The 12,499-nt window shown below is 39.7% G+C and overlaps 1 protein-coding gene across 4 annotated transcripts in view; it reads right to left on the reverse strand.

Annotated features, from left to right (window-relative positions):
- iqsec3a (IQ motif and Sec7 domain ArfGEF 3a) overlaps window positions 1-12,499 on the reverse strand; it is a 176,626-nt gene that overhangs the window by 138,537 nt on the left and 25,590 nt on the right. For all 4 annotated transcript variants that reach the window (XM_056455457.1, XM_056455460.1, XM_056455458.1 and 1 more), the window contains one exon: window positions 6,986-7,063. In XM_056455457.1, coding sequence (XP_056311432.1) covers window positions 6,986-7,063 — 78 coding nt within the window. Of the gene's footprint in view, window positions 1-6,985; window positions 7,064-12,499 lie in introns of those variants that run through there.

Consider the following 12,499-nt stretch of genomic DNA (forward strand, 5'->3'; position numbering starts at 1 on the left):
TCTGTCATAGTTTCTGTTCCTGAAATGATAATCACCTGAGCTACAAGAATGGCCACCACTACCTGAGTTTCCAGAGCTGCTGTCAATACCAGAGCTCTTACTGCCAGAGCTGTCAGATTCTCCAGAGCTGCAAGATTCTCCAGACCCTCCTGAATTCCCCAAATGTCAGGTGCCAGATCCAAGCTCCAAGAGTGACCGCCATCAGAACTGCAGCTTCAAGAGTTGTTGATGCCGTCTAGGCTCCAAAAGTGACCGGCATCAGAGCTCCAGCTTCAAGAGTTTCCAATGCCATCTAGGCTCCAAGAATGGTCAATGCAACTGCCTGATACGCTAATGCTTCCTGACCCTGTACCTCCTGATGCACCAATGTTTCCTGGTCAAAAGTCCCCTGACCCACTGGGGTTGTGTGAACCACGGATGCCTCCTGACCTAGAGTCTCGTAAAGCAATGGGGTTATCTGAATCACCCATGCCTCCTGATCCTAAGCCCCCTGACTTACTGCACTACTGAAAAAAACAGCTTAAACCAGCCGAAGCTGGTTGGCTGGTTTTAGCTGGTTGACCAGCCTGGTTTCCAGCCATTTCGAGCCTGGTCTTAGCTGGTCAGGCTGGAAAATAGCCAGCTAAAACCAGCTTGACCAGCCTGGTTTAAGCTGGACATAGCTGGTTTTGGCTGGGACCCCAGCCAGGCTAGGCTGGTCAAGCTGGTTTTAGCTGGTCATCTTCCCACCCTGGCCACCTAAGACCAGGCTGGAAATGGCTGGAAACCAACCTGGAAGTGGCCAAAACCCCTCTAAAACCAGCCTAGGCTGGTTTAGGCTGTCTTTTTTCAGTAGGGTGGGGTTGTCTGAGCTGCCAGCACCTACTGACCCAGAGCCTCCTGACCAACTGGGGTTGTTTGACCCACAAGTGCCTACTGACCCAGAGCCTCCTGACCAACTGGGGTTGTCTGAACCGCCAATGCGTCCTGACCCACAGCCTGAGCCAGAGCCTAACCACTCTATTTGTTTATCTGTATGCTTCAGTTTGTTCCTGTACTTGACCTTGCCTGTGCGACCATCCCTAAATAAAGCTCTGTTTGGATCCTCACCTCGATTACCACCAGACCAAACATTACAGACTGGCAACTAAGGTCACAATTTCCACTACAAACATAGTTCATTAATTTGGTGTTTCTCAAATCTGTTGTTGCAATGAACATTTGCAAACTGTGTGTTTGTGTTTGCAACTACACCTGTAGAGCTGTAGTTAGAAGCATAGTAAATTCTCCCTATGCCCCATCCCTTTTGAACACTTCAACATTTGCTTTGAATGATTAAGCTTAAAGATATCTCTCCACATGTAATTTGCCTTAATTTTTTTACAGTTCTGTTTTAGAAAACTTCAGAGTGACAAGTGTGCTTCCTTTGTGGTGCACTCCAAAAGCATGTATGCCATTTTCAACAAAGCCATGGCTCATACCAAAACCTATAGGTGACCTATGACTTACAAGTGGAAATCTCCAATACTTGTGAAAACCAAAAATATAGGATACGTACAATGGTTTTAATTCATAGTAGCCTATTTAAATGTATATGTACTGAGCAAAACAATATAACGTGTACAAAACAAACAAATAATAATAATGTAATGCAGATTTTCTCTAAAGTTGTTACGCCCTGTTTAGAGCACCATTACAACATAAAAAACGTAGTTCGAACAATAGGTCTTTGACAGAGCAATTATTATTGTACTGTCAATAATTCTGATCAAGCAGATACTTCAGCATGGGCATAAGTGTGAGACTGACAGATTGTAACGTAATAACAAAGTGAAGAAAGCTAAAGTTCGAGTACTGGCTGAACAATTGAAAACTTAAAGGATAGAGAAAGACTGGTGAATAAAAATGAAAAATGACAAAGCTATTGACTTTGATCTCCAAACAGCTGGAATCAAGATCTTCAAGCAGCTTTGTTGACAACGAGGCTGATCTTTCCATCAACACCAGTGTTCATGACTCAATGAACTCAAAGATTAGATTAGCTCCTGTAATTGTCAAACACAGAAGGACTAATGTTGAAACTGACAATGAGGAGGGCTATGAAGAGAATGGAGAGAGACGAACTCGCACTGTGAAGAAAGTGATAAAAGAAATATGTTCCGTACAGGACATACCATCCAGCTACTCCAGAGCAAGTTGACAAATGGTCAAAAGAGTGTATACAAACAACCACGGAAGATTTGGCCGTTTCTTCAATGACTGCAGAAAATCTACAATTTACATCCACTAGACGCTGTGATGATTCTTGATGTCACCTTAAGAGACCTTAGTGACCAAAAGAGACTCACAGAAAGTGTTGAAGGAAGGATTGGTGAATCACAAGAAAACACAAAGGATGGATGGGAAGCTGTACAAATTTTCTTGTTTGAACTGAAACCTGCAGAGGTCAATTGGGCAAGAATTAACTCATGCATGCAGAAAACAGGAGAAAGTGTTGCAGAGTTTGAAGAACGCTTCAGAAAAACATGGATGGAACATTCTGTTTTAAATGAAAGTGGAGATCTTGACAAAGACACTGGAAAACAGCATTTGTCAATGGACTCAAACCTGAGATTTCTAAAGATCTTAAAATCAGGTATGATGACTGGGACAGCACTGGAACAACATTCATCCAGATTGTTGAATGGTCAGCTAAACTGGAAAGAACACAGGTTGTCAAACTAAGAGCTCTGCCATCCAAAAGTTTGTTTTGCAACAACAGAACAATTGAGGATGAGCAAAAAGAAAGTGAGTATCAGAGATACTCAAAACTACGAACTAAAGGAAGATCCAGAAATTGCAATAAAGGACACTGGACCCGTGAGTGCAAGCTCGGTTTCGTCAAAGCAATGATGACCGCCTGTTCAAGCAGTTTCAGCAGCTAACAATACAACAAAAACAGACCCTGCTAAATGCTGTACAGCCGCAGAGAAACTGAAGAACCTCTCTCTACAGCAGGGGTGTCAAATCCAAACTTGGTAAGGGCCGCACTGAGTGTTGTGAATAAAGTCAGGGGCCGTACATACACTTTTTAAAAAAATTATTTATTAGAGAAAATAAAAGTTTATTAACAACTGTATAACACTTCATTAAACCACATTTATCAAAATAGCAATGTTTTACATTTAATTTTAATCACAGCAGCTTTTATCTCTATCAAAACATGAAGGTCTCTAACCAATATAAGTATAAAACAGTACAGTAGGCCAGCATAGAACAGTAGTCTACTTTAAAAACAATTTCATATTCAGAAAAACTGATAATAAAACACAAAGCCAACAACTGATATACCACATTGTAACAAGCAACAGATGGCTTCTGATATTGTATTATTAAATTTATTCTTTTAGCTTTAAAAAGGCAACCTGACCATGAAATGATCCATGCCAACTGTCGATGCCTACAACTGAACTTGTGGATTTCAGAGGGAAAAAATTAAAGCAATATATTTATTAGTGGGCTATTATAGACAAATGGTAGCCTATATAAAAAATAAATGGTAAGAAATTGTATTATTTTGATTATTTTGCTTCAAAGGACACTTGTAATATATGAATAAATATTTGAATAAGTATTCTGTTTCCCACCATCTTTGAAATTGTCGATATTCTCTGTCCATTTTGCTTTTTTGGCGTTGTGCTAGTCCCAGAAATATTTCACCTTGTTTACATTAAGCGTAACGTTATGCTAACGCAGGGGTCGGGAACCTTTTTTCAGCAAAGAGCCATTTCTGATTTGTGTGTGTGCGTGTGCGTGTGCATGCGTGCGTGCGTGCGTGCGTGCGTGCGTGCGTGTGTGTGTGTGTTGGTAGCATAATCTGATGGGTAGGATAAAATGTCAGGACACCGGAACATGACGTTACTTAGCGTTTACAGTAAAAAAAAAAAAACATGAAACATTCAGTTTACTAACACCGCTGACATTCAGTTCACTTCACTATTATGTGCCAAGCGAAAATGACTCACTCTGTCTGATCTTCAAGATGAGCTCAGTTACCTCTTTCGTCATGTTATCTGGCTGACTTGAGATCGCTTTGTGACTGTCTCTTGATCCATTTACGCAGTTTCATCTTCTCTTGATCAGGCTCATAATCAGATTTACTCGTGTTTAAAATATATTTATGCTTGACTGCCTCTGGGATTTTGAAAACACGGTTATTATTTAGGAAGGCCACTATGATATTATTTATTTTCTCTGCTCACTGCACGCGCAACAGAACCATCTATGTCTCAATACTGTAATGGTCAAAGACCTAATATTTAAAGCAAGTGCGGGCCACTTGAACTTCATTACCAAAACTTGTTGTCGGGCCTGATTAAATGTTTTGACGGGCCACATTTGGCCCGCGGGCCTTGTAATTGACACATGTGCTCTACAGCACCAGTTAGTGACATTTTCCAGAAGCTGATGAACTTAGTGTGTATGCAAACAATAAGGTAAAAGCTGACACAGAAGTCTCAACAGATGAAAACAAGTTTAATGTCTTAGTAGACGGTGTTGCCAGGCATAAAAGAGAGAGGTGAACATACAGCGGCATTAAGACAGCTTCAGCAAGACCACCGATCAGTCTTAGACAAAAAGCAGACTGCAAATAAAACTCTACAAAAGAAGAGCTGATGGACGATGCAATAGAACTGCGTGATGGCAACCAATGCAGTATGGATGGAAATAAACTATGCCCTTTTGAACATGCCCCAAGCCAGCCCATGTCCACTGAAAACCTGACATCTGACAGCCTTGTCCAAAATGAAGCAAGACTCAGCCTCGCAGTAAATGAAGACAATAATCAAGTTTTGTCATCTCTGAAGAGGGTCCATAGTTTAGTGCCCAAAAATGGGTAAAGACACGAAAACCTTAGAAATTACCACTAAAATCCAAGTGGGAGAGCTCACTTGAGAAGGTTTTAGTATCTAATTCAATAATTAATATTCAGGGACTTGATGAATGGATCAACGCGAGTTTGCCTAGAGACAAGGGTTAGATGGCAGTAGTGTTTTTCAGAGTCCAGATATGGCTGGACTAGAGTTTTTAGGCTCTAGCTTGTCGCCTGAGGATGAAGACATAAACCGGCACTGATAAACACTGTAGTGTCCTGTCAGTATTAAATAGGGACAGTTCCTATAGGCAGTTTTACAGTTTCATTGACATCTTTTTCTGGGCAAGATACGGTTACCTTTTCTCTTTTGTGTGATTGCAGATGTTCCAGTGCTCCAGAGGAAGACCAGAGGCACACAACACTGCACCTAGATGAACACACCTGAACCTCCATGGAACACAACCACTACTTCCACAACATCAAATAGAAATGGACTTGGGCATTCAAGGGAATGCAAGCTCCACCATGACCTCTTATTTTGTTATATTAAGTTATACTGTATAGCCTGTATGCAGATTGCTGTATCCATGATTAATCTGTTTTATGATCAAATATGATCAGAGGAGGGATTGAAAGATTGGGTGCATTTTAGTTTGGTTGCATTTCCATTAAATTAACTCTTATGTGATCAATTCTGTGTATGACATGTGACCTGTGCCTTAACCCCCACAAACTGATAGGTGTGAACTAAATGACCCTTTTACAATAGGTGTGAACGTATGAATGTTTCATATGAGACCACTTTGTTGCTGGCGTCACGATCAGGCAACAAGATGGGCATGGTGAGCATGGACACACCAGGAGACCATCACCATGCTGTGTCACCATACCTTCAGTCACCGGACAGTGTGGGGGGTTGTGACTGTGTACAACAAGCATGCAGCTGCAGGTTCTTTGTCAATTGTCAGATCTCCTCTAGATGTTACTAATTTTCTCAACTGAGTTTAAGCAGCTGCACCTGTGAGGAGTTTCTCTTGTCAGTTCACATGCATTCATCTGAACTTTTTCTTTTTCTTCAGAGAAATTGGTCATCTAGTGATTCCCCAAAATGTTGATCCAGCATAATGCCTCCATTCCCTCCTTCAGGGAACAAAGTTAATGACAGTAACTGAGACATATATATGAATGTATGCATGAATGTATTAATTAATTATTTAATTAATTAATTAATTAAAATGAAAAAAATGGTCACATTTTATTTTGATGGTCCGTTTGTTGAATTTAATTTGCATTGCATCTACATGCCAACTAATTCTCATTGGCTTAGAAGAAGACTGTTAGGTTGGGGTTAGGGTTATGGTTAGGGTTATGGTTAGTGTAAGTTGACATGTGCTTGCAAAGTTCCTTATAGTCAGTTTAATGTCTGTTTAGCAGCAGTATCAACAGATATTAAGCAGACACTACAAATACTCAAAAGGACAATCAAAATAAAGTGTTACCAAAAAAAAAAAAAAAAAAAAAAAAAACTTACCACATCATTGTCATACACATTAATCTTACAGTAGTATTTAATTTAATATAAAAGTTAGTAGCAATTAAAACATACATTTATTTTCATTTAAAAACATTACAAATGTTACAAACAATTAATTGTTGGTGCTTGTTTTTTGTTTCTTTTTTTTAATTTTGTTCAGAAAGAAAGAACGAAAAAATATTTTAAGGAATTTAAAAAGCCACAAGATTGGGTTCTCCATGATGATGGATTTCAGCTATCACTTCAAAGCAGAATACACAATGACAACCTTGTGTAAACATGATTATGCTGTCAGTATTGGAAATTACTCTGACCAAAGATGGCTTTTCCTGCAGCCTCTAAGTCAGTGGTGCAGAACTTATGCCTACTGATGAATATGGCAACAATAGATACACATGTTTTTCTCCGCCTGATTTAGATGAAAATGTCATCAGCTGTTGCTCAGTCAAGTCCCTTCTAACTGTAATCATGAAAACTGAATTTGCTATAAGGAAACGAGACATGAAAAGACTCACAACCACTTCAGGATGGATTTAAGTAGGGCAGTTGTGTTGCTTAGAATGACCAAAAACATGATCTTTACTGTGGCAATGGAAAGCACCAATAAACCACCCTACCTGGGAACACAGGCCTGAGAGTCCGATTCAGGGGCGTCCGGAGCAGGACAACAGAACTGGTGAAGAACTGTCTGGTTCCTGTAGGAAAAGAGGTGGTAAAAAAAAGATCAGCTTTTGAAAATGTGCCAGCATTATAGAACCATTCCGTGACTAGAGGCTAAAAGACTTGTCACACACACACACACACACGCACACGCACACACACGTACACACACGTACACCTCGTCCAGATCAACTGGGGCAGATCATTTCAATGTAGCGAGTCCTAATAAAGAAGGGTGTATGCCAAGGAAATGTTGTAAAACTTATTTTTTTTACATATGATCTGATCTGCACTTTCTCTGTTCGTTTTATAATTTGCTCCAACGAGATCCAGAAATCCCATAACTCTACACATGCATTAGGTCTTCCTTTATTGAGTTCACTCTGCACAATTTTAACCCTGACAGGTTTTGTGACACCGTCATATGCCCAAAATGCCTGATGCTCGTTCCTGCATTACATATTGGAATGCTAAATATATAGACCTCTTCTGTGATTCAAAATCATGCTGTGTAAAATGAGTTATGAATGACTCATAATTAACAAATTATAAAAAATGCTTGTTGCAGGGTAGTAAGGCTACTATTTCCAGTCTCGCACATGGCCTTATATATTGTAGTCATGCAGTGTGTATCCACCAGTACATTAAGGTAACATATCCAAAAATGTATATCATATCAAAGCTCATTCTCTAAGAGAAAACACATCTGGTTAATGGTAGTTTTAAAGTTAGCAATGCAAAGATGAAAATAGAACTGAAGCCTTGTGTAAACTATGCCTACACCAGCTTTCACACTCCCAGTCAGATGTACTAACCTCAAAATTAACATATATGTGCTCCTCCATGCAAGCTTCATGACTGCTTTACTCAAATTCTCATATTTTTGTCTATTGGTTACTCTTAGAGGCAATGAAGTGAAGTTGCAAATATTAAGTTACACACCACCACAAGTGAGAAACATTGCAATTAAATTGTAGTTGATTAAATATTAGACATATTTTGAAGCAATAGCTGGTTTTTCTAATGTAATCACAGCGAATGCACAAACAATCAACTGCCTATATAGGCGTGTAATTATTAAACTTCCTATGAGGAGTGACTTGTGCAAAAAGAAAATATTCCTTTCAATTCTCTGAATTTTTCCGATGGCTATAACGGTGCTACTTACTTAGTTACTCCCCCCAAAAAAATAACTAATTGTGTTACTTGGTTACTTTTCATGGAAAGTAATGCATCATATTACTTTTACGTTACTTTTCCTTAACTAGCTTGATCTTATAGGAGCTATATTACTTTTCACTTAATTATAATGTTTATTTGTATTAGTTTTGGGTTTAACTGTGACGTTTAATGTTTTAAGTCACGTGGGCCTACCTTGCACCTGCTAGACCAAATAAAGCTCGTGCACAATCACACAGGTGTTAGGATGAGAGAAGGAGAGTGGGGTACTTTTTGTTGACCGCCACAGCAAACGCAACGCCACACCACGCCACAGCACACGCAACAACGCCACAGCAACCGCAACAACCCTGTACAATGCAATAATCAGCTCCATAGACAACATGTATTTAACTCACAAATTCATGTTTTGTTTGTCATGTTTCAACTATATATATAAAGTTTGCTAAAAACATATTGGGCTCAGCGTGTCTGTATCAGCCATCAGCGCGTCACAAATCAAAAGGACCCTCACTGCCTCTCCAGCGACTTAAGGACAAATCAGGAAGTCATAATAATTTGTCAACAAAAAACGGCATCTTCTCAGGAAAATCATCACTCGCGAAATCAACGCACAAACAAATCAGGAAGACGCCAAGTACGTGAAGCGATTGCAAATCAAATGGGCCATGTCATATGTTCGTTTACGCAGGACAGATAAGTTTATTTGTGGATCTATGCGTGGATGAGGAATCTGGTTGGCATTGGTGTATGTTGAAGTTGTTTGGAATGCAAATCGGATGCGCGAGATCGCGCTACTTACTTTGGTGTCTGTAGGAAGTGTGCACTTTGTTTGTGTGATGCCGTGATGTTGTTTGAAAGGAAAATGAACCGCTATTGAGTTGAATTGAATCGTTTGAGCGTGTTCAAACGTTGCGTTGTGTTTGGATGTTGCGATTCACTGAACACTGAATCAAAAGAATCACCATGAGTCAAACTGGTGGTACCCCGTGCTCTGTTGAAGAGACGGGAAAGAAAAGGGAAAGCAAACTCGCTCAAAAGGCCTTGCTGAATAACACTGAGAGATTGCAATGTGAATGCAAACGTGCTGTTGATAAAATCAAAGGGTTGATACCAAAAAATGAAAGAATATATGAAATAAAAGGCAAACATCCTTCAAATAAAACAATGCTTAATGATTTTAAACACATTGTGTGAGAGTGCTGTTAATGCACATGATAAACTAATGCCTCTACTTCCTGAGGATGAATTTCTTAAACAAAAGGAATGGTTTTTAAGCATAATGAGTTACAGCAGTGTGTTTCAAAACCAAACTGAGCAATGGATCAGTGAAACTGAACAAACCCAAGGTGTTTCACAGAATACAACAGAAATGAATGAAAATGTATCACATTCTGCAAAATCAAATGAAGTTGAAATTAAGGATGAAATTAATCCATGTGATAGTGTTTCAAACATGAGCAGTAACAAGTCATCACAGTCAAAACATTCTTCATCCTCATCTGCACGTTTAAAAGCCCAAGCTGAGTTGGCTGCTTAAGCCATGAAGAAAAAATTATTAGAAAAAAGACATGCACTGGAAGAGGAGGAGGAACGGTTGCGTAAAAAGAAGGAAAGATTGCAACTGGATGCTGAAATTGCAGGGGAACAGGCGAAACTTGAGATTCTCAAAACACACAGCACAACAAGTGTGAAAACGACATCAAATGTTTCAGATGGGATGAACTCTTATGTGGCAAAACTATCTAAACAACCACTTAATGTTGATGCAGGTGAATTTATTCCATCCCATTCAAATCAGGAGAGACCATCAGGAGCTAAACCCAAAATTAAGCCTACTCCAGTGTTGGACAATATATTTCCATCAAACATCAATATCCCACTATTTCCGCAAACCCACCTGGATTCTATCAACATGCAATATTCACAAGGACCGCATGATTTCAATACAGATATTTTCATGGATTCAGAAACCAAAAATCATGTTCTTGGTCTCATGAAGAAACAGAATGAGGTAACAACACTGTTGATGCAGCAACAGGGGCTTTCAGCTTTACCAAAAAGAGAAATACCCACATTTGATGGTGACCCACTGAAATACCACTCTTTTATTAGAGCTTTTGAGAATGGTATTGAGAAAAACACAAATGACAACTGTGACCTTTTGTATTTCTTGGAGCAATATACAAGGGGTCATGCTAAATCACTTGTGAGGAGCTGTCATTATATGAATCCAGATCGAGGATATTTGAAAGCAAAAACTTTGTTGAAGAAACAGTTCGGGAACGCACAAAAAGTGGCTTCTGCTTACATGGATAAAGCCCTTTTATGGTCTCCAATTAAAACCGAGGATGTGAAGGCTCTGCAGGATTTTAGTTTCTTTCTCAGAGGATATTGTAATGCAATAGAGGATGTGCAGTATCTTCATGACTTGGACATGCCTTCTAATATGTTGTGTATTATTAAAAAACTTCCATATGAACTCCGAGATCGATGGAGGAGCCAGGTTTGTGAGCTGCAGGAAAGAAACAACCAGAGAGTTAAGTTCAAAGACATTACTGATTTCATTGAGAAACAAGTGAAAATACTTACAGATCCAGTGTTTGGTAACATACAAGACACTACATCAGTAAGTGGAAATAAAGGAATGAATAAACTTAAGTCACAACATCGATCAGGAAACAAAGGAACCAGCTTTGCGACCAGTGTGGGCACTGTGGAGAGTAAATGTCAGTCTGAAAAGAAAGAGAAGGAAATTATAACAACAGGTAAGAAAATATGTATGTGCTGTGGAGGAGGACACACCCTAGATATGTGTGTACAGTTGGGGAAAATGGTACACGAGAAGAAGATAGGCTTCTTGAGGGAAAATGGTATATGTTTTGGCTGTTTGTGTACAGGACACATCAGTAAAAATTGCCGTAAAAGGATTTCCTGTTCAAAGTGTAACCTTAAGCATCCCACAGTCCTTCATAAGGAACCTGCACATGTTGCTGAGCAGACTGAGAGGAACACAGTGGTGCCTGTTGACAACATGCTGGTGTCAAGTGGTCTTACAGGGGCTGGAGATGAGGACTGCAAGCTACCCATAGTACTGGTTCAGGTAAAATCTAATAAAGGAAGCAAAATTATTACTACCTATGCATACTTGGACCAAGGGAGCACTGCAGTGTTTTGTACAGAGAACCTGATGCACAAGCTTCACCTTACAGGAAGGAAGGGGCGTATTCTCCTACAAACCATGGGGCAGGAGAAGGTTGTGAGTAGCAACATTGTATCTGGTTTGGAGGTTGCGGCACTGGATAGAGACAGTTTTCTTGAGCTGCCAAAAGTTTATACACAAGAGTCCATGCCAGTGCACAGAGGAAATATTCCAACTAATAGGGATATTAAAAGATGGTCTTACTTAAAACACATTCACTTACTTCAGATCGATTCTGAAATAGAACTCCTGATAGGAACCAATGTCCCTAAAGCACTGGAACCATTACAAGAGTTATGCAGTGTAAATGATGGACCGTATGCCATTAGAACCATGCTGGGCTGGACTGTTAATGACCACTGATGGGAGACAGTGGAAAAGGGATAACTGCGAACAGCCACTGGTAACGCTTAATAGAGTTTCAGCTGTAAATTTGGATGAGCTTTGGCAGCAACAGTTTAAAATTGACTTTCCTGAAAACCGCTTCGATGATCATGCTGGAATGTCAAGAGAAGATAAAAAATTTCTAGAACTGGTGAGTAATTCAGTAAAACATGTGAATGGGCACTACCAGATTGCATTGCCATTCAGGAACATTGTTGTCAGCATGCCAAATAACAAGAACATTGTTGAACAGCGTTTGCATCATCTGAAAAGGAGGTTTCAGAAAGACCCATTATTTCATGCTGAATATAACAACTTTATAATTGATCTTCTTCTTTAAGATTATGCTAAAAAGGTGCCTGTAGAGGAACTGGACCGCAGTGATGGAAAGGTATGGTATATACCACACCATGGAGTGTATCACCCCACCAAGGGAAAGATCAGAGTCGTGTTTGACTGTGCAGCAAGTTACCAAGGAACATCGTTGAATGCTCCGCTCTTACAGGGCCCAGATCTTACGAGTTCTTTGATAGGAGTTATGACTCGTTTTAGAAAGGAACCAGTAGTAATCATGGCTGATGTCGAATCCATGTTTTATCAGGTACGGGTCTCTTCAGATTACTCAGACCTGCTTAGGTTTCTTTGGTGGCCTAATGGAGATGTGGAACAACAACCTGTTGAATACCGTATGAAGGTGCATTTGTTT

Source organism: Danio aesculapii, chromosome 4, assembly GCF_903798145.1.
Source record: "Danio aesculapii chromosome 4, fDanAes4.1, whole genome shotgun sequence".
Taxonomy (NCBI): domain Eukaryota; kingdom Metazoa; phylum Chordata; class Actinopteri; order Cypriniformes; family Danionidae; genus Danio; species Danio aesculapii.